Genomic DNA, 20581 nt, shown 5'->3' with positions numbered 1-20581 from the left:
GGGGGTTCCATTTAGAGGAGAGGAGATAGCATCAGCAAAGGCAAATGCACGAGAGCGCAACTTCTGAGTAGAAAATACGTGTGGTCCACTGTTGCTAGAAGGTGAAGCCCCAGCGGGCAGGACTGAGGCCTGGTTCTCTGTATTCCAGCGCGGTGTTCTATAAACCTCATTGAATGAGCAGTTGAGGGTTTAGTTGATGTCTGGCATGAATGACCGTGATGTGGTAAGATGATTGCTTTAAGTTAACTAAAACTTGTATGTTAACTTGTACGTTGCTTAGTTAACTTTGTTAACTAAATTGTATGGCTTATTGAAACCTATCTAAACAAGTTTTTTTAAAGGGTAGATAGTGAGGGGGAAAGACAGATACCTATCCTTATATTCAAGTGGAAAGAGTAAACAACAAGTAAACTATATAGCATATTAGAAGATAAGTTGTGTGGAAAAGAATTAAGTAGGGGGAGGGAGTGTAATTTAAATAGGGACATTAGGGAAGGACGCACTGTAGAGGTGCTGTGTAAGCAGTACATACCTAGAGGAGGAGAGCAAATGAGCCATGGCACCACCTGGGGGAATATGGCTCCAGTGCAAAGGCACTGGGGCAGGAGGGCCTGGGTAGCTGTTGGGGAAAGGTGAGACCAGAAAAATAGGGGTTTCATAGGCTTTATAAGGACTTTCAGTTTTATTCAGAGGAAGAACCTTTGGAAGTTTTGAGCAAGAGTGCCATATCTGCTTTAACACAACAGCTAGAATTATTATCATTTTTTAAGCTTGATAATAGATTATAGGACATACATGGAAGCAAGGAGCCCAGCAATGAGGCTCTGTTATAGTAATCAGGCAAGAAATGGTAGTGGCATGGACCAAGTTGATAGTAGAGGAAGAGGTAAGAAGTAATTTGTTTATTTAGATATAGTTTAAAGATGGAGTAAAAGTGTTTTATCACAAATATGAAATAATTAGGGTACCTTTAAATTTTATAAACTTAGTAGAATTTTTTTTTTCTCACCCTCACTTCTGATGAAAAGAAAAAGGTTTAACAACTACAGATAAATCTGTATGTACTCTGATTTAGTCCTTTAACTGCAATTCGGTGAAGTTTGCCATTAACAATTCAGAAATAATGCAGCCTGACCAGATCAGGCTGAAAGCTTCTCTCCCCTGTTTACTTACGTTTGAGGAAAGTGCTGTCAAGGCTGAGGGTGGATGAAATTCCCATCTCAACTGGTTTGGGATGATTTCTTGTTGAAGTTCCTGTTAAAGGTAATTGACTTCGATACTCAGATGTCAGGGTCTCCCTTCTTGTTTGAAGTCATTGACACCCAGACAGCTCTCCAAACCAGGACAATTCATAGTAGCGATGGGTGGGTGGTGAGGGATTTGTTTTCCTTCCAGACAGCCTCTCCCCACTCTTCCACTTGCTCTCTGACATTTTAGGTGAGCCACTGGTTCACACTGAGTGTTGGTCAGTCACCTCATGGAAAACCATCTGGGCCTTGGCCAGTGGCACTGTGGCTGGAGCGTTGTCCCGGAGCACCAAGGTTTCTTGTTCAGGGCACATGTGAGAAGCAATCAATGGCACAACTATGTGGAACAATTAGTTGATGCTCTCTCTCTCTCCATTCCCCCTTGCAAAAAAAAAAAAGAAAGAAAGAAACCCCATCTATTTCAAGAGTGTAATATGCCTGTTAAAAACTGTCTTAAATTACCTAGGACTGTATTTAAGCTCAATGGGTTTCGAGATTATCTATTAGACACCTTTGTGTGAATGTGGACTGCAGACCTAGCCCAGATTTTTAAGGTAATTGTGAAATAGTTCAAGTTGAAATCAGTCGTGATATATATGTTTGTATGATTGTATTATGCACATAGAGGTGTTGGTGTGTTAGCATTGATGAGTTGCAGTGAATTTATTCCCCATGTTAAACATTTATTGTTTTATTTTAATCTTTTTTTCTATCCTTAAAAGTTTTGATCCCCTTTAGTTTCTGACAGAATGTCTGATACTAGATTTCAGTTAATGTCTTCCTATAAAGCAAGCTGTCACAATTGATAATATCAATTTTTGATATTTCTCTCTGTAAAAATCAGCCATTGACTTTTTGCCCTGTTGGCCCATCTTTCAAAGGGAATAAAACACAGATTACTTTTATCATGTCATCTCTCTCATTCCCCCACAGGAAGAAGGTAGTTTCTGGTCAAGTTTTGGGTATCCACTTATCACAGTATATACCTTACTCTTCATTCTGTTTTTAAATGTGTAAATCATTTAGTCAGTTGTTGCTATATATATATATATTTAAGTACATCTGTCCTAATTAAAAACAAAAAAAATCTTAAGCTTATATATATCTTTTCATCTTTTCTGGGCAGAGAGGCAGATGAAGGCTGTAAAAAACCTTTAGAAAGATTGCTGAACATCTGGCAAGAAAGAAGTGTGTATGGCGGCGAGTTCATACAGCAGCTGAAGCTGTCTATGGAGGACTCCAAGAGCCCTCCCCCCAAAGGTAGAAACATCACCACATGTTTACAGCTCTTGGTCTTTGCCTGCTTTCGAATCACATGTGAAAAGCTGCAGTGGGGGTTGCTGTGAACCACCAGCGATTGTATGATTCTACAGAGAGATGATCATGAATGATGGTGAGAATTTATGTAGTGCTCGCAGCCTGTAAGCCTGGTTCTGGTATTCGTGCTACTCATCATCTCACACCCTGACTTGTGCTCTGTGTTCGCCCTGGCTGTCCTGCCTCTCAGGGACTTTCCTTGCACAAGGGAAAGGGACAACAAAGTCAGAGTTATGGGGAAGTAGGCAGTACCCCGAACAAACTAAGATTTTGACCCAGCTCTGCCACTGAGCACTGTACGGGTGTGGCGAAGTCCCTCAGCCCTTCTGAACCTGGTTTCATTAAACATTGCTGTGGTTTTGGGTCATACCTCTGACGGTTGTCAGCTTGCTGTCTAAAACTGATTTTGGTCTCTGTTGAACTCAGGATATCCTTGGGAAGTATGTGTGTACGTGTATGTAATTGAATTTTACCAAGTCCTTAAGAGCTTATGTTATTTTCTTTAAAGAGAAGTAAGCTCAAACATTATTTGGTTCTTTGGCTTCTAGTTAGTTGTGGTTTAATTCTAGTTGGCATGACATGTTTCTGAGCTATAGTCTGAGCTGACTGTGCCCATTACAGCCCAGAGGATCAAGTCCCAGTACTAACATATTGTGTAGGACTCTTTAGAATCTGATCTAGTTGACTTTTCCAGATTCGTCTGCGTTCCCTCACATATGCCATATTCTTTGGCTATACCAAACAATTCACCTCTGGATGCTCTGTTGGTACCCCTTCTTTGGATCTGTTGCCGCCGCTGCCTGAAATGTCCTTCTGCCCCTTTCACTGGGTGCTGAACTTATATTCAAGAATGCTGCCCTCATCCTGACATGTCCCCTAGCTCATCTGACACGTGTAACCCGTTCCTCCAAGTCCCTCCTTGTCCCTCCTTGTCCCTCCGGCACTGCTCATATGCCTCTGCTGTAGAAGGCAACCGTCCTAATAGCATTCATTCAGCAGCCCTTCCTTGTGTGCCCTCCATGGTCTCCTCCAGGATGAGTTCATATGCATTTTAAGGTTGGAGAGCTTTCCTGAAACCATAGGTTGGAAGCTTTCTAAAAATGATATAAGTGCCTTCAGACTACAGGTCATTGTTGTTTTACTTGGAGTAGATAAACCACGTTGGGGTCACTGCACGGTAGCTTCTGAAAAGCATGCTCTTTCCTACTTCAGATTCTGGTGGTGTTTGTATTGTGTCCTTTGGTGGCATTCTGCACAGTGTTGAGGAATTATTCGGCATTCCTTACTCTGCCGTAGAGTTCATTGGTAAACATGCTGATTTTTTAAAACACCTTTGGGCAAGTAGGAGAGCTCTGAAATACAATGTTTGAAGCTAAGTGTTGAATTTCATTTCAGCAAGCGTTTGCCAGATATGTGCTTTGAGTAAACAGCTAAGCTATAGAAAGAGAGGAGTGAGAAATAGTTGTGCATTTAGGGAGCACTCAGACAAATTGGGGAATTTGGGGCCTTGAAAATAGCTCCTTTGGGCTTCTCAGTGTTTTGAGCATCTAGACATCAACAACAAGAGAGGCAGTATTCCTCTGTGTGGAGGATAATGCTGAGCTGAAGATAATTTCTCTCCTCTGTTCCATAAAGACGAAAACACACATCAGAAGGTTCCAACATGTGTATTAGTCCCAGTTAACCACTCTCGTCTTCTCGCTGTCTTCTTTGGACCTGAGTTATCAGAATATTTTACCACACTCCTTTCAAAATATTGATTATTTCTCCAGAGATAGTTCCTTTATATTTCAGCTTTAGTTCATAGGTAATTCTTTTCAGACAACTATAGAATTTATCTTTGAAGCCAACATTTTCCCGTGGAACTTTTGCAGTTCTTTTAACATGGGAGACTGTGTGAGATTAAAAATTTTCTTTTGGAACTAGGGACTTCTTGAGTTATTTGCCTGTCTCTCTCAAGGTACAAAACTCAGGCGTTTTCAAGTTGAATCTCTTGGGAATATTCAAGCTTCATATTTCACACGGGGATACAAAGGCTCACAAGATTACCGTAATTTTTTCCAATTATTATAGATATAATTGATAATGGAAAATTCGAATCCAGATCTGTATGCTTTAAAGCCTGTGTTTTTTATGCCATACTTTTTCTGACAACATGATAGACTTGAATTAGGGTATAAATTTATGAGCAGGCCACCAGCTTTCTTGGATCTTAGTGTGGTTAGCTTAGCTGTTCAGAGCAAGGGTTTGACATCAGACTTCCAGAGTATGAATCCCAATTTTGTCACTTCTGAGTTATGTGACCTTGGGCACAGCATTTGACCTATCTGGGCCTAAGGTTCTTCTCTGTACATTATGCCTGTTCATAGTCATACCTATAGAGTTGTTGTGAGCATTACTTTGATAATGTAGGTAAGGCGTTGTCGATTGAGTGGATGATAGGCCTTTTATTTGTGTGTCCCCCCTCCCCCAGTTCTAATAACCAATATTCTGAGTTTCTAAATATGAACAGTAGCAAAAATTGGAGACTTTCTAGTATTTTTAATTTCTCGGATTTTGTGTGAGACTAGAAAGCATAGTGGTTCAGACACAGCTCTAGGCTCCCAGGTTCGAGCCGAAGCCCGCCACTCAGCTCAGCGAGGTGACATGGCCACAGCATTTCAGGCTGCGCCCCAGGTGGCAGCCTTTGTCTGGGGCGGGTTTCTTTCTTACCCCCAGTGAAGTTCAATGTGCTTGTTACCGGTGAATCTTTTTCTTTATTTTGCGGGAAGGGAACAAAGAATGAGGAAGCTGTTGTAAATCAATGTTTCCTGATTCTTTTCTCATTATAAAAGAATATACAATTTGTAGGGGTTTTTTTGTTTGTTTTGTTTGGGGGTTTTTTTTGTGTGTATTTTTCTGAAGCTGGAAATGGGGAGAGACAGACAGACTCCCACATGTGCCCAGGATCCACCCGGCACACCCACCAGGGGGCGAAGCTCTGCCCACCAGGGGGCAATGCTCTGCCCCTCACTCTGTTGCGACCAGAGCCACTCTAGCGCCTGGGGCGGAGGCCAAGGAGCCATCCCCAGCGCTGGGGCCATCTTTGCTCCAATGGAGGGAGCCTCACTGCGGGAGGGGAAGAAAGAGACAGAGAGGAAGGAGAGGGGGAGGGGTGGAGAAGCAGATGGGCAATTCTCCTGTGTGCCCTGGCTGGGAATTGAACCTGGGACTTCTGCACGCCAGGCCGACGCTCTACCACCAAGCCAACCGGCCAGGACTTGTTTTATTTTTTTAATCCCAGAAAATTTTGAGTGCATTCTTTAGAAGGTCCCGCTATACAGGCAGATGACTGCATTTTGTAATGTCATTTGGGAACCTTGAGGCTTTTTGCCTTAAAATTAGTTTTATAGTCTGCCATAGTGTCTGAAATTTTACCAAAGTTCAAGTCTCCAAGAGGCATACCGTCAACACTTAGGTAACCGGGTTACTTAACAGTTCGCTGAATGCAGGTCCCCTGGGGACCCGGGACAGCTTGCAGGATGAGAGAGAAGGAATGCAATGTGAAGGCAGAGGGATGCGGCTCACCTGGAGTGTTTGCCGCCCGGGACAGCGTTTGAGTGAATCAGTACTGGGGTCAGAAGTCGTGGGGACAGTGGAAGGTGCCTTACCTTACATTTAGGGGTAGGCAGGGGGCTGACAGATTTCCTGGCCTATCTAAAATGGCAGTCTGACTCAGTTGAGAATCCTGGCTATCCTAACTGCTGATGTGACACAGATGAGTCAGGGCGGGTCCCAGAGCCGGCTGTCCTGTGTGTTTGAAGGGATGCAGTGATCGCCGTTTCTGGCTCAGCGCTCGCGCTTTCCAGCTCTACTTCCTCTGCTTGCAGGAGGCTTTACACTCAGGTCTGTGGACATAGTCCTGGGCCAGGGGGGTGGGGGTGGGGAGGAGGTGTAAAGGAATAAAACCCTTAGTGTTTTTGTCAGTGGGAAGGTGCGTGTGCCGTGGGAGTTAGAAGGGAGTATTAGGATGGTATTACTGTTATCACGAATAGGCCTTCCTCTTAGGTAACCATTCCAGGTTTTTGAAGAGAGGCATGATGCGATGAGAGCTCAGCTTTAGGAAGGTCAATATAATAAGAGAGTAGTCTAAGTTGCAAAAGGAGTGACTAGAGGCAGGGAGAGCGGTTGGCACAGTGGTCTGGACAAGGCATGGTGAAGGGCAGATGGCTAGCAGGAGGCCATGGGAGGAGCGGAAAGAGGAGGTATGTGAAAGATCCTTCAGGGTGTGGAATCTGCTAGAAGTGGGGACTTTGGGAGAGAGTCTGGTGGTTCCAAGTTGCACTTGAAAGATGAGGCCAGTGGAGGTGTTCGTAGTGGAGATAGGCCGCTCAGGAACAGAGCCGCTTCACAGGGGCACGCAAGTCATTCGTTTGCAGTAAGTCCTCCAGTGGAGAAGGGAGCTGGACATGCTGGGTGATAATGGTTTCCCTCTCTCGTGGCATCCTCTTCCATCAGAATGCCAAGGGACAGGGATGGGCCTAGAAGCATTTGCATTGGTTTGACTTCAGTGTGTGTCAGCGAGTGAGTGGCAGCATGAAGTGGTAAAAGGAACTGCACTCCACTCCATTAGGAGGCCAGGGACTTTGGCCGGAGGACCCAGACTAACAAGCTCTCTGACTTTGGACAAAACACGGCCTTTGGGCCTTGACATTCTCATTAAAAATAAGGTAGAGAAAGCGAAGACAGGTTTGTCTTAATGCCTGCTGGCCCAGATAAAGTGATTGTTAGTGTCATGGGGTCTTTAGTGATGGTGGCTTTCTATATAAAAATTTTTGTCTGAGAGTTTGAAAACTGAGGGATTCAAGTTTTATAATTGTTCTACCTTCTTTAGTATATTTACCAGTATTTATTGAGTACTCTTCTAGTTATTTGGAAATGAATGAAATAATACAATTTTTTTTTTGCTCTTGTGTTTCAATTCTATATAGAGTGCTAAATGTCCATGTGGACATTAATTAGACAGCCACTGTGTGCAGTTCACTGCTAGATATTTTATAGGCAAAATATATCCTACTAGACTTTCTGTTTTAAAAATACAGCAGCAGTCCTTGCATTGCTTAGGAGTGCAGGGCTGTAAGAGACCGAGTAAGCTGAAACCCTGCCAGGTGGCTTGAGTAATCAGTAGAGAAAGTTCTTGTTGTTCTGCAGGTTTTAAGATTTGTTTTGTTAAAGAATTAAAATCTCAGTTGATCACAGTTGTATATGGAAGCAAGATAGTAAAACTAATATTTAGCAAGCTATAACAAAAATTAGAAACATTGAGAATTAAAATGTTTATTTTTTGTAACAAACTCATGAAGAATGATTGTAGCAAAGCTTGCTTGCGGTATAATTTATGACACAGAGCAAGCATCTTTTCTGTCTTAGTAAATTGCCATACTCTGTTCTATGCTTGATCAGCTTCCAACATTTTATCCTTTGTTTTGAGTGTGTGAAATATCTCAGAGAATCCCTTTCATATGAAGTTTTTTGTCAGCATCACTTCCCCTGGGACATTGTCATTTTCATCACAACCACTTTCTTCATTTACATTGATAGGTTGTCCTCCCCCAAGTCCCCCTGGCTTTGAGTCTAGATAGAGGCCTGTGGCTGTGCCCACCTTCCCACAGCCTGCTGCTGCTGCAGCTCCACCCCCGGTCCCTGCAGGTTGCTCTTCCAGCATTTGTTTTAGTTCAGTTTGCTGCTCTTCCATCTTTGTCAGTCAGTTCCCTATTTTGATTAATCATTTTTATAAATGCCCTGTGGATGTCACCACTGGGAGACAACACAACGCTGCTGTCTGTGTGTGCACTGCATAACAGATGGGCAGTGACCAATCACTGCCCTTGAAGAAGTGATACGGTCCCTGATCATGATGCACTTCTGTTATTGACGTAATGACATGTGGACTGGAGTTAGACGTGAAGCTTGCTCCTTGTGTGATCATAGTTAATATGCCATTAACTGAAATTTGGGCCATGTTGTTGAGGAACTTAAACAGTTTAAACCATGGTAACACTGGAATTGTGCAAAGTGAAGACTGCCTGTATTGCAGATACTTCTTTTCTTTGTAGTAGGTTAAGAAAAAGTAAAATTCACGATATTGACAGATGAGTGGGTAACTGTGGTATGGCGTAGTTTAACTGGTGGGCTGAGCACAGATTTGGTAGGCAGACCTTTAAGTGGTTATTTAACCTCTCTGAGTCTTCATTTTCTCACCTGTAAAATGGAAATACTGCACCACAGAATTGTTGGAAAGATTAAATGTAAAGAAATTATTGCAATGCCTGGCACATGTTAGGTGTCCGATAGTTTCTTTACTTTCCAAACCTGTTTGTCATTTAGATTTATGCCCCTACAGTTGTTTGGCATTTGTTTTGTATTGTTTAATTTGATATAAAAGAAATTAATTATGGAATTAACACATCTATCATAACAATTTTAAAGCATACAGTAAAGATAATTAAAAATGTAAGCTGTTAGCCTCAAAAGTGGTTAATTTTAAAGTGGAAACTTACTCCAAGGGATATCAATCATATTTCTCAATAATGGTTATTTTTAGGTATAAGTGTTTTGTTTTTAAAGGGATAATTTAAAGGATATTTGTGTTTTAAGAGTTTTCAACACCATTTTATTGATGGGTTTCTCTGTGCTATTTAATTTTCTGAGCTCATCCTAGAAAGCATAAAGAACCTTACGTTACACGCAGAGCGTTCTCTAAACCCTTGCACACACTGGCACGCTTCAGTATGTTGTCTGATGGGGTTTCTACCATTTTAACTTCTGTTGGCTTTTTTGAAAGATGAGGTTTTTAATCAAATATGCTAATTTGGTAAGTTTCACTTGATTTTAGATGCTTGTTTTCAGTAGTATTTTTCTAGTGAGTCAGTCTGAAATGGACAGACTAGGGTTGTTTTGACTTAATGCAGTAATGTAGAACTACTACCAATTTAAAATGACTAGCATAAAAGTTAATGTTAAACTCTCTCTGGAAATGACCCCAACTACCATTTTTTACATGTGACCCATTGTGCATAATATTTGACTCTTACTATGCAGGCTTTGGTGACTCAGATTTGTCACTTCTTTCTTTCCTGTAGTAACAGAGGAGAAGAAATCTCTGAAACGAACTTTCCAGCAGATACAAGAGGAGGAGGATGACGACTACCCTGGTAGTTACTCTCCCCAGGATCCTTCTGCAGGACCCCTCTTGGTATGATCCCCAGGGGGCAGGGCAGGGCACCGCAGGGTGGCTTGGAGAAGTGGCCTCCAGTTGGAGATTATGGCCACAAGGTGGCGCCGGTAACCAGTAGTATGGAATCACCAGAGGGTAGCTCCCAGGGCACTGGGTGCAAGATCCACCCAGTGAAGCTTGCCACACAGTGGGCTTGACTTGGTCATTGCGGGCCAGGATTTATATGTTATAGTGTTCATTTGGCATGGATTTATATGTTATAGTTTTCTTGGACTTCATGTTATTTCACTCCTAGAAATTGAGAATATTCTTTAAAAATAGATTTTTGTTGAAAGGATATAGAATTTTATTCATGTTATGCTATGGATGTGTAAATGTTGGGAATGACTGTTTTTAAGGATGTTGCCCCTACTTCACTTAACTCCAACTAATCTTTAAGCCCCGTATGTGTTAACGGGTAGTGCTGCTTGCCTTTTATCGTCCAGACGGAGGAGCTCATCAAAGCCCTGCAGGACCTGGAAAACGCCGCGTCAGGGGACGCGACTGTCCGGCAGAAGATCGCTTCTTTGCCCCAGGAAGTGCAGGATGTTTCTCTTCTGGAAAAAATAACAGGTGAGAAGGTGGGGAGTTTGGGTGAAAGCTGAGGGGGAGGGACATATCTCCGAGTCATCAAAGCCCAGAGCACACGTGTCTCAGGTACAGGCGCCTCATTTGGTGTTGGGTGCTCTGCCATCGGGGTTGGGGACGTAACTCACGCTGAACAGTGAGGCTGTGCAATGGTCTGAGCTCGGCCAGACGTTCTGGTATGAATTGCAGAAACACTGGCATGCCACAACTCGTGGCACTTGAAGTGAGGGCTGTGAAAACACAGTGCCAGCTGTGAGGGTGATGGGGAAGGCATTGAACTCATGACCCTCTTATTCAGGGGTCCCCAAACTTTTTACACAAGGGGCCAGTTCACTGTCCCTCAGACCGTTGGAGGGCCGGACTACAAAAAAAACTACAAACAGATCCCTATGCACACTGCACATATCTTATTTTAAAGTAAAAAAACAAAACGGGAACAAATACAATATTTTAAATAAAGAACGAGTAAATTTAAATCAACAAACTGACCAATATTTCAACAGGAACTATGCTCCTCTCACTGACCACCAATGAAAGAGGTGCCCCTTCTAGAACTGTGGCAGGGACCGGATAAATGGCCTCGGGGCCACATGCGGCCCTCTGGCTGTAGTTTGTGGACCCCTGCTCTTATTAAAGGGGCATATAATCCAGTGCCATGTGATATCTATACTACACACTGACACACCTCATAACGGCAGGCTCTTCAGTGCCAAGAACCCTAGGAAGATCTTGTTAGTTGTGGCAATTCTATTGCTGGTCACCCCCATGTAAACAGGGAGGGGCAGTTGACATCATTCTCACTTCATGCGTGGGTAATTGAAAGGCAGAAATGAAGCGTGAACCAATATTTGTAGAATATACTTCTTGTGGTGATATTTAATCTGATCACTGTAAATCTCCATATTGCACAGGAGGAAATTGAGGCTTTGGGATGTTAGGGGACTTGCCCCAGGTCACATAATCTTAGGATTTCAGCCTAGTTGCGAAGTGTATATTCTTTCTTTCTTTTTTTTTTATTTTGAACTTAAAAAAAAAGTTTTGATTGAATTTATTGGCGTGACAGTGGTTAATGAAATGATTCGGGTTTCAGGTGCACAGTTCTACAACACATCATCTGTATTGCGTGTGTGTGTTGACCACCCCAAGTCAAGTTCCCCTCCATCACCACCCCTCTCCATTCCCTCAAAGCCTAGGCCTGTATTCTTTTCATTGCAGAAGGGCAGACTTTTCTCTTTCAAGGTCACTGTTTTTTCTTTCCAGTCCCCTGATTTGGCTGCTTTACTCACTAACTTCCTCCATCTCCATTTAAAGGAACTCAAGGTTGCTCGTGTTACATTTCCTCCGTTCAACAAATATTTGAGGCACACAGTGTAGCAGACACGCTTCATGTCCTGCCCACATCTGCTCATGGCTTGCCTGCCAGAAAGAAAAGGCGGGGTGTGATGGCAGAGATGACCAAAGGAGGCGCTGTCTTAAAGGTGGTCAGGGAAGGCCTTTCTGATAAGGTGATCTGCACACAGAGGCCCCGAGCTAAGAAACAACCACGGGGTTATCTGATGGGCAGGTGTGTGCTTAGCCGGAGGACACATGTGGCTCGCCCCCCTTCCTTGCCCGGCTCTAGCAGTTAAAGCTTCTGGGGTTCCCTATTGATCCTTCCACCCTTGACCAGCCTCCACTCCCCTCCTGTCCTCCTTTTCTTCTTTACTCAGCTCAGGGTCATTAAAATCCTAAACATACCCACTCCCCTCCTGTCCTCCTTTTCTTCTTTACTCAGCTCAGGGTCATTAAAATCCTAAACATACCGTTCAGAGGTATCACTTACATTTACTTTCTTGTGCAACCAATTACCAGAACTCTTTATCTTGCAAAACTGAAACTCTATACGGATTAACTCACCCCGCCACCCCCCAGCTCCTGGCAACCACCATTCTCAAATCCAGCCTTGCATGTTTCTGCCCTGGACCTGCAGGCTGCATCTGGCCGAGGAAAACATTGACACTCACGGCTGACTGTCCTTCCTCTTTCTGTGGATGAACATGCTGTGTTCCAAACCAGCTCCTCTTGTCTGAGGGCCTGTCCCTCTCCTCTACGCAAGGAGGCTGCTCCAACACATAGCCCCTTTTCTCTTGCATCTTCCAGTCTTTTTCTCTACTGGATCGTTCTCCACAGCATAAAAATATGTTTTTTCCCATGTGGGAAAAATTTTTCTTGTTGACTGTCTTCCCGGAGCTAGTGTCTTATTTCTCTGGTTTTCATCTTGTCTCCATTTCCCTTCCTCTCATTTTCTTTTGATTCTAAGATACTGAGACAGCTCTAATCAGTGTTGCTGATAACCTCTCTGTTGCTAAATTCAGTGGTGAATATTTTGCCCGATCTTGAGGTCATCTTCACTAGACCTCAGTAACATTTGGCCCAGTTGATCATTTCTTCCTCCTGAAAATACTTTATCTCTTGGTGTGATAGAAAGTAATGATCCCTAGAACCTCTGAATGTGTTATCTTACCTTATATGGCAGGAAAGATTTTGCAGGCATGATTAAGTTAAGGATCTTGAGATAGGGGCGTTGTCCTGGACTATTCAGGAGGGCCCACTAGAATCACCGGGTCCTTATAAGGGGGAGGTAGGAGCAGGAGTCCGAGAAGGAGGTAGGATCAGGGCAGCCGAAGGTGGAGTGCTGCGCGTTGAAGGTGGCAGAAGGGCCACATAATAGATGTTGAAATACTATGTTTGTGGTGTTTTAATCCATTGTTTGTGGTCATTTGTTAGCAGCAGTAGGGAAGTGGGACCCTGACTTCTGGCTTCCTCTTCTCTCTCTGGCTGTGTCCTTTCAGTAAGCTTTGCTCATTCCCTTGACCTCTGAGTGTGGAGTGCTTAGCCCTCCTCTCTGGCTAGGCTCACAGACAGTTCAGTTTATCAGTCTGATTACTTTAAATAATAGGTTTTGGGTTGTTTGCTTGCTTGCTTGTTTGTTTTTGCTAGTGATCCCTAATTATATCTTTAGTGTTAACCTTTCTTCACCTTGAGACTAGACCTCCAACCTCCTATTCAGTGTGACTAGTTGGCTATCTCCATAGACATTTCAAATTTAACTTGTCCCTAACCAGGCATCTGATCTTCCTTCCAAAGCCTGTTTCTCTCATGGTCTTCCCATCTTAGTAAATGCACCCTCATTATTCCTGATCAGGACCAAAACCAGTGTCTAACACCTTGTCACCACCGTCTCCATTAGGGTTAGCAGTCACCTCCTACCCGCTCTCCTCAGCATTCTGTTCTCAGCACAGTCATCAGAGTGACCTGCTAAAATGGAAGATGGGTCATGTCTCCCTGTGCTCCCCCAGTCCCCTTGAAAAAGCCAGTCTTCCAGAGTCAGGTCCCTGTTACCCCACAGGCTTGCCCTGCTCTCCTGAGACTCACTGCTCCAGGCATATAGGGCTTCTGGCTGGTCACCGTGCCCTCCAAGGCCTTGGTTCTCACCGTTTCCTCTGCTTAGGATGATCTTTCCCAGAGAGTTCTCCACCTTCCCAGGCCTTGTTTTACATCCCTAGTGAGGCCTGCCCTGACGACCTTATTTAAAATTATAATTCTCCCTTCCAGTGCCTTGTTCTTTCTCTTCTGCCTAATTGTTCTCCAGAGTTCTTTTCTTCCGCTGATAAATAAGTCAGATTTAGTATACTGTTTCTCTTTCTACTGGGAATGTAAACTTGGGGCAGAGAGCTTCTGTCCTCGTGTGCCCTGCTGTCTCAGGGCCTAGAACCACTAGTGCTGGGCTCACAGGAGCCCAGTATTTGCTGAGCTAGTTGGAAGGTTTTGAGCAGACAGGTATAAAGTCTGGTGGGAGTGGGCCTAGTGACAGTGGGAGGGGAGCAGGAGTGCAGACAGCCCCTAGGCGCTGGACAGGGAGCGGGAAGTGGGCAGGGGTGGGAGAGGGACGTGTGGCCCGAGGACAGCAGTGCTTCAGGAGAGGGGGCAGGTTGGTGAGACCCGGGCCCCGGGACATTTCAGACACTGAAGTTTGGAGTAAGCAAGGGGGAGTGGGGTACTCATGCTCAGGGGGAGGGCAGGCTGGGGGCACACGGCCATCCAGCTGTGTGACAGGGGCAAAGCCCCACGGGACCGCCATAGCTAAGTTCTCTGACAGGCGCATCTCGCTGCTGCATTCTGATGGCTGTTTTTCTATAGCTTATAAAACCATTACAGGTTATTATTCTGGGTTGTAATTATTTGTGTGAAAGAATTATCTCCCTGGTACAAGTTCTTAGAGAGTAAGAATCGATATTTTAAAAATCTTAAATATTTGTGATTTCCTAGACATTTTTTGCCACAAAGACTTAAACATCTTAATGGGGTAACCATTAAAAAAATAAATCACGTGGTTCAACAAAGGTACAAGCAGCCTAACCACCCCAGCAGCTTATTCCCAGACTGACTGGCAATGTGGAGGAATAAGATCCGCGGTCCTCTCTCCCCTCTACGGCTGAGACTGTCTCTCCTTCCTGTTCTGTGTGGTTCACCTCACCAAGAACATCTTTTCGTCCTGTTCCTGAAGGGTTAGAAGTGTCTGGTCTTTGGCATCAGACCTAATTACCTAATCTGGAATCCCTCAACTGTTCATCTCCCAATGTGCATATTAAGAAGGCACCTAAAAGCCCTGGCCGGTTGGCTCAGCGGTAGAGTGTCGGCCTAGCGTGCAGAGGACCTGGGTTCGATTCCCGGCCAGGGCACACAGGAGAAGCGCCCATTTGCTTCTCCACCCCTCCGCCGCGCCTTCCTCTCTGTCTCTCTCTTCCCCTCCCGCAGCCAAGGCTCCATTGGAGCAAAGATGGCCCGGGTGCTGGGGATGGCTCTGTGACCTCTGCCTCAGGCACTAGAGTGGCTCTGGTTGCAACATGGCGACACCCAGGATGGGCAGAGCATCACCCCATGGTGGGCGTGCCGGGTGGATCCCGGTCGGGCGCATGCGGGAGTCTGTCTGACTGTCTCTCCCTGTTTCCAGCTTCAGAAAAATGCAAAAAAAAAAAAAAAAAAAAAAGCACCTAAAAGCCACTTTGCCAGAGAACCTATGTTGGGAATTCCTAATTCCCAGTTACCTGTACGAATGCCAAGGTCTCTCACCTCTGCAGCAGGTGACTGGCCCCATATCCACATCGCTGTCTCATCACCTTTGGTCCCCTAGAATTGGTCCCCTAGAACTGCTGTAGCCCTGGTGCTCTTCTGTTCCCAAACACCCATCTTACTCTTGATCCTTAAAGGCCTTTTCAAAAGGTCTGCATATTAAAAGGTCCAATCTCACCACCACCCATATTACATTAATTATACTCATTCTTTTAGATATAAATCATTCTCTTGTCTCTTCCTCTCCTTTTCTAATGTGGAGCCTTTTTCATCACTTCCTTCTGAGACTACCCTTTCTTGTACTCGGATACTTCATAGTTTTTGTCCCAGTGAGTTGCAGCCCATTGACTGGACAGGAAACTAGTCTGGTAGATAATGACCAGCGTGTATTTTTTAATGGACTACTAGAAGACAGAACAGTTTGCACAAAGTAAGGTTAAGTATTGTTTTTATGAAACTTTTGTTCTTTTATTTGTATATTTGTTTATAGAAAGTGTATTTTTTTACTGTGGGTCATGTTCAAAAGCATTTGAACGGCAGGCTCTGTTTTATGAGACCTGGTATTTTGCTCAAGGAAGAAGAAAGCTCATACCCAGTTTCAAGACCTGCATAGTTTGAGGGGTAGAGTCCTAAAGCAGTGGTCCCCAACCCCCGGTCTGCGGACCGGTACCGGTCCACAAAGAAAGAATAAATAACTTACATTATTTCCGTTTTATTTATATTTAAGTCTGAACGATGTTTTATTTTTTAAAAAATGACTAGATTCCCTCTGTTACATCCGTCTTAGACTCACTCTTGACGCTTGTCTCGGTCACGTGATATGTTTATCCATCCCACCCTAAAGGCCGGCGCATGAAAATATTTTCTGACATTCAACCGGTCCGTGGCCCAAAAAAGGTTGGGACCACTGTCCTAAAGGTCCATTTTAGAGACCTGGTGTTGAGTTCCAAATCCCTAGCCAACCTGAGAACCAAACCTGTTGTTAGTTCTTTCTCTTTTTCTCAGTTACCACACCCAGGAAGTGAGTGCTAGCTTTTATATTTCGTACAGTGCTTGTGTTTTGTATTTCAGAGGATTGTTCAAAGAATACTTAACAAAATAATATGAATGAAAGTCCTTTTGAAAAATTCCCAGAGGCAAAGAAAAATTATTTCATGTGTGACATGACATTTCTTTGTTTTATTTGTAGAGCTTTTGCAGAAATAGGCACTTAGAAATGTTCGCCAGGTTCCCCTTTGTACAATTGCCTCACTCTAAGTAATTCAGAAATGTCCTGTCTTGTGGACAGGAGTAAGTGCCTTTGGACTCTCGGCCAGCCAATCCCGCTTGTGTCCGCAGATTCTGGCTTATTCCTGGACTCTGCACTTCTGCAGAGAAACCGTTCACCTCCCCCAGAAATGTTTGCCATGGTACCCGTGTGATTTGTACATTGTCTCTTTTTTGGTCTCATTTGTACTTAGACAAAGAGGCAGCTGAACGTCTTTCAAAAACAGTGGATGAAGCGTGTCTGTTGCTAGCGGAGTATAACGGGCGCCTGGCGGCAGAGCTGGAGGACCGGCGCCAGCTGGCCCGGATGCTGGTGGAGTACACCCAGAACCAGAAAGACGTTTTGTCGGAGAAGGAGAAGAAACTAGAAGTGAGTACATGGCGAGGCAGACCTGGACTTCCCCAGTCTCCTGTCCTGTGGGCGCATTAGGTTTTCATTATGCCTTAACCAGTACTTTTTTTTTTGTCTGTTAAAAATGCATGAGATGAGAACATTATTCAGATGTTGCAGTTATTTGGACCTAATTGAAAATTAAAGTTATATTTTTATATATCCAAGAAAGAACAATGGGAATGCACGAAACACATGATGAAATCACAACATTTAAGGCTCTTAACACTGTTTTAGTTTGCACTCACATTTTTTATAAATGGAGTTTGATGTACAGAAAGAACGAGAGCAAAATTAAAGACTGTTTATTTGGTGGTATTTGGGAAATGTTTAAACATTTTCTTTCTTTTGGATTGAATTGAGATTTATTTCTGACTTGTATAGTGCTAATGCAACGAGTAGTCTGCCTCCAAATCCCATCTGCAGTCAGTTCTAAAACTTCAGCCGTATTGAGAGAGCCCAGTCCTCAAACTGCTGAGAAGGACCCAGTTTTTACCCAGAGTCGGTATTAGTCTGCATGCCTTCAGGGAGGGGCTTAAGATCTAGTTCCTCACTATGCATGCCTTTGGCTTCGCAATTAAGTACCTGGTGCCTTAACGGGTGCCTTAACGTCAGTGCTTAGTGCCTTGGAATGACACAGCCACCAGTGTGGACATTTGGGTGGGGACTTCTGCTTGCCTCAGGCTGCTAGGCTTCCTGTTCAGTAGTGTCTGCTTCTTTTTTTAAAGAGACACGGAGAAGAGTTGCATCCAGTGGTTTGGAATGGTTGGACGGCTTTGAGGTAGAGAACCAATCACATAGGACAAGGAATAGCAATGTGCGGGAGGGAGGGGACAGTCCTCCGGCCCCACTCTGCACTCGGAAACACTGTTCTCGAATACTGAGGGAGGGAAACTGAGCGAGTCCTGTGGCTGAGATGATTGTGTTTGCCTTTGAACGCATCATCTGACTTGGGGGGGATGATGGCATTTCTGTCATATTCTTACCTGCAGTGACGACAGGAACTTTGTGCTCCAGGCCGCATGAAAGTGGAAGGTGGGAAAAGGCTGTAAACATAGTACGGCTTAGATTTAGAATCGACACTGACCAGCCGCCCTGAAGGGAGCTTTGCAGGCAGGACCAGACGGTCATTTATCTGAAATGTGCGTCTTTCACTGAGGAAGCATTTTCAGCTCTGTGCCCCGGGACTAATAAGAGAGTGTAATTAATGATTCCGGTTGTAAGTCAACCATGCCATCTGTTGAACTGCCCCTTGGCGACACATTAAGGGCTTTCTCTGATCTGTCAGACATTGATTATCATGAGCAGCTGTTGTTGGGTGGCAAGCAACCATAGAGGACAGCCTTTGAGAAAGATCCTGGGCTGGTAGATTGGATTAACTCTTTGTGTCTTTCTCTTCCTCACAGTTGCACTTTTCTCCCTGTGTTGGGGACTGCTCTGGTGTCTGCAGAACCAGCAGTTGATAGATGCCATGCGAGCTCATTAGGGCAGAGAGATGATCAGAGATTCGGGTCTGTTCTGGAGCTTTCCAGCCCAACGTTCTCTACTTCCTGGGCATTGGGATTCCACTGCTTAAGAATCAGAGCAGGAAGGACCCATCTCTGAAAAGTATAGATTCTGAACTTAAGGTCTGTATCCCAAACCAAGTCTCTCAGCCATTTGGGCAAAATAATTTTTTTGTAAAAATGGAACTAAATTTGCTGCATTTTAAAAAAGCAAATGTCCAGATACAACATAACATGTTGAAAGATGGTCTTAGTTCTTTCTTTATGCTTGCTAAAAATATGAAGTCTGCTCGCTAGGATCTGAGGTTTTTCTCTCACATCCCATAATAGACTGGTCCTGTTTCTTTATCTCCTCACGGTGGTGGTAAAACCTGGTGATGTGTGCCACTTGAAAGCTGCATTTTACTGAGTTCTTTCAAATCTTCTAAAGTCTTGTTGATGAGGATAGTACATAAAGCAAAGCTAGCTTTTTAACATTCATTTTTTTAACACTACCTGTCCTTGTTTTTAAACTGCCACATCAGAAAGCTACTGAAACCTGCTTTTATTTTTTAATCTTTTTTTTTTGCCTTCAATGTACAAATACATGGAATTCTTAGAACTTTGAGAATATAATTATTTAGTTGAGAGCCTGTTTTCTTCCCAAAGTTATAATTTTTTAGCTTTTTTTTTTTGAAAGAGATAGGCAGATAAAACATGAAAGGAAAGAGATGAGAAGCTTTAATTCTTTGTTGCAGCCCCTTAGTTGTTCATTGATTGCTTTCTCATGTGTGCCTTGACCGGGGCTACAGCAGAGCCAGTGACCCCTTGCCCGAGCCAGCCTCTGGCAAGCACCGCCTGCCTTCTGTCGGTGTGGCTTTGTCTGGGCTGGGTATCTCACAGCGACACTGGGCTTGTCTGTGCTGGGTATCTCACACAGTGACACTGGGCTTGTCTGTGCTGGGTATCTCACAGTGACATTGGGCTTGTCTGTGCTGGGTATCTCACACAGCGACACTGGGGACACTGGGCTCGTCTGTGCTGGGTATCTCACACAGCGACACTGGGCTCGTCTGTGCTGGGTATCTCACAGCGACACTGGGCTCGTCTGTGCTGGGTATCTCACACAGCGACACTGGGCTCGTCTGTGCTGGGTATCTCACAGCGACACTGGGCTCGTCTGCTGGGTATCTCACAGCGACACTGGGCTCGTCTGTGCTGGGTATCACACACAGCGACACTGGGCTTGTCTGTGCTGGGTATCTCACAGCGACACTGGGCTCGTCTGTGCTGGGTATCTCACAGCGACACTGGGCTCGTCTGTGCTGGGTATCTCACAGCGACACTGGGCTCGTCTGTGCTGGGTATCACACACAGCGACACTGGGCTCGTCTGTGCTGGGTATCACACACAGCGACACTGGGCTCGTCTGGGCTGGGTATCTCACACAGCGACACTGGGCTCGTCTGTGCTGGGTATCTCACACAGCGACACTGGGCTCGTCTGTGCTGGGTATCACACACAGCGACACTGGGCTCGTCTGGGCTGGGTATCTCACACAGCGACACTGGGCTCGTCTGTGCTGGGTATCTCACAGCGACACTGGGCTCGTCTGTGCTGGGTATCACACAGCGACACTGGGCTCGTCTGTGCTGGGTATCACACAGCGACACTGGGCTCGTCTGTGCTGGGTATCACACAGCGACACTGGGCTCGTCTGTGCTGGGTATCACACACAGCGACACTGGGCTCGTCTGTGCTGGGTATCTCACACAGCGACACTGGGCTCGTCTGTGCTGGGTATCTCACACAGCGACACTGGGCTCGTCTGTGCTGGGTATCTCACAGCGACACTGGGCTCGTCTGTGCTGGGTATCACACAGCGACACTGGGCTCGTCTGTGCTGGGTATCTCACACAGC

At 44.7% G+C, this 20581-nt stretch overlaps 1 protein-coding gene across 2 annotated transcripts in view; it reads left to right on the top strand.

Moving 5' to 3' along the window:
- Positions 1 to 20581, top strand: part of RPRD1B (regulation of nuclear pre-mRNA domain containing 1B) — a 47691-nt gene that overhangs the window by 13001 nt on the left and 14109 nt on the right. The window contains exons 3-6 of one of the 2 annotated variants that reach the window (XM_066237819.1): positions 2374 to 2507; positions 9686 to 9798; positions 10266 to 10392; positions 16980 to 17155. In XM_066237819.1, the coding sequence (XP_066093916.1) occupies positions 2374 to 2507; positions 9686 to 9798; positions 10266 to 10392; positions 16980 to 17155 (550 nt within the window). The remainder of the gene's footprint in view (positions 1 to 2373; positions 2508 to 9685; positions 9799 to 10265; positions 10393 to 16979; positions 17156 to 20581) is intronic. The other variant, XM_066237820.1, reaches the window with a different exon arrangement.

The sequence above is a fragment of the Saccopteryx bilineata genome, chromosome 6 (assembly GCF_036850765.1).
Source record: "Saccopteryx bilineata isolate mSacBil1 chromosome 6, mSacBil1_pri_phased_curated, whole genome shotgun sequence".
Classification (NCBI taxonomy): domain Eukaryota; kingdom Metazoa; phylum Chordata; class Mammalia; order Chiroptera; family Emballonuridae; genus Saccopteryx; species Saccopteryx bilineata.
Note: the sequence above shows the minus strand (reverse complement) of the source record. Positions and strands in the feature narration are given on the sequence as shown.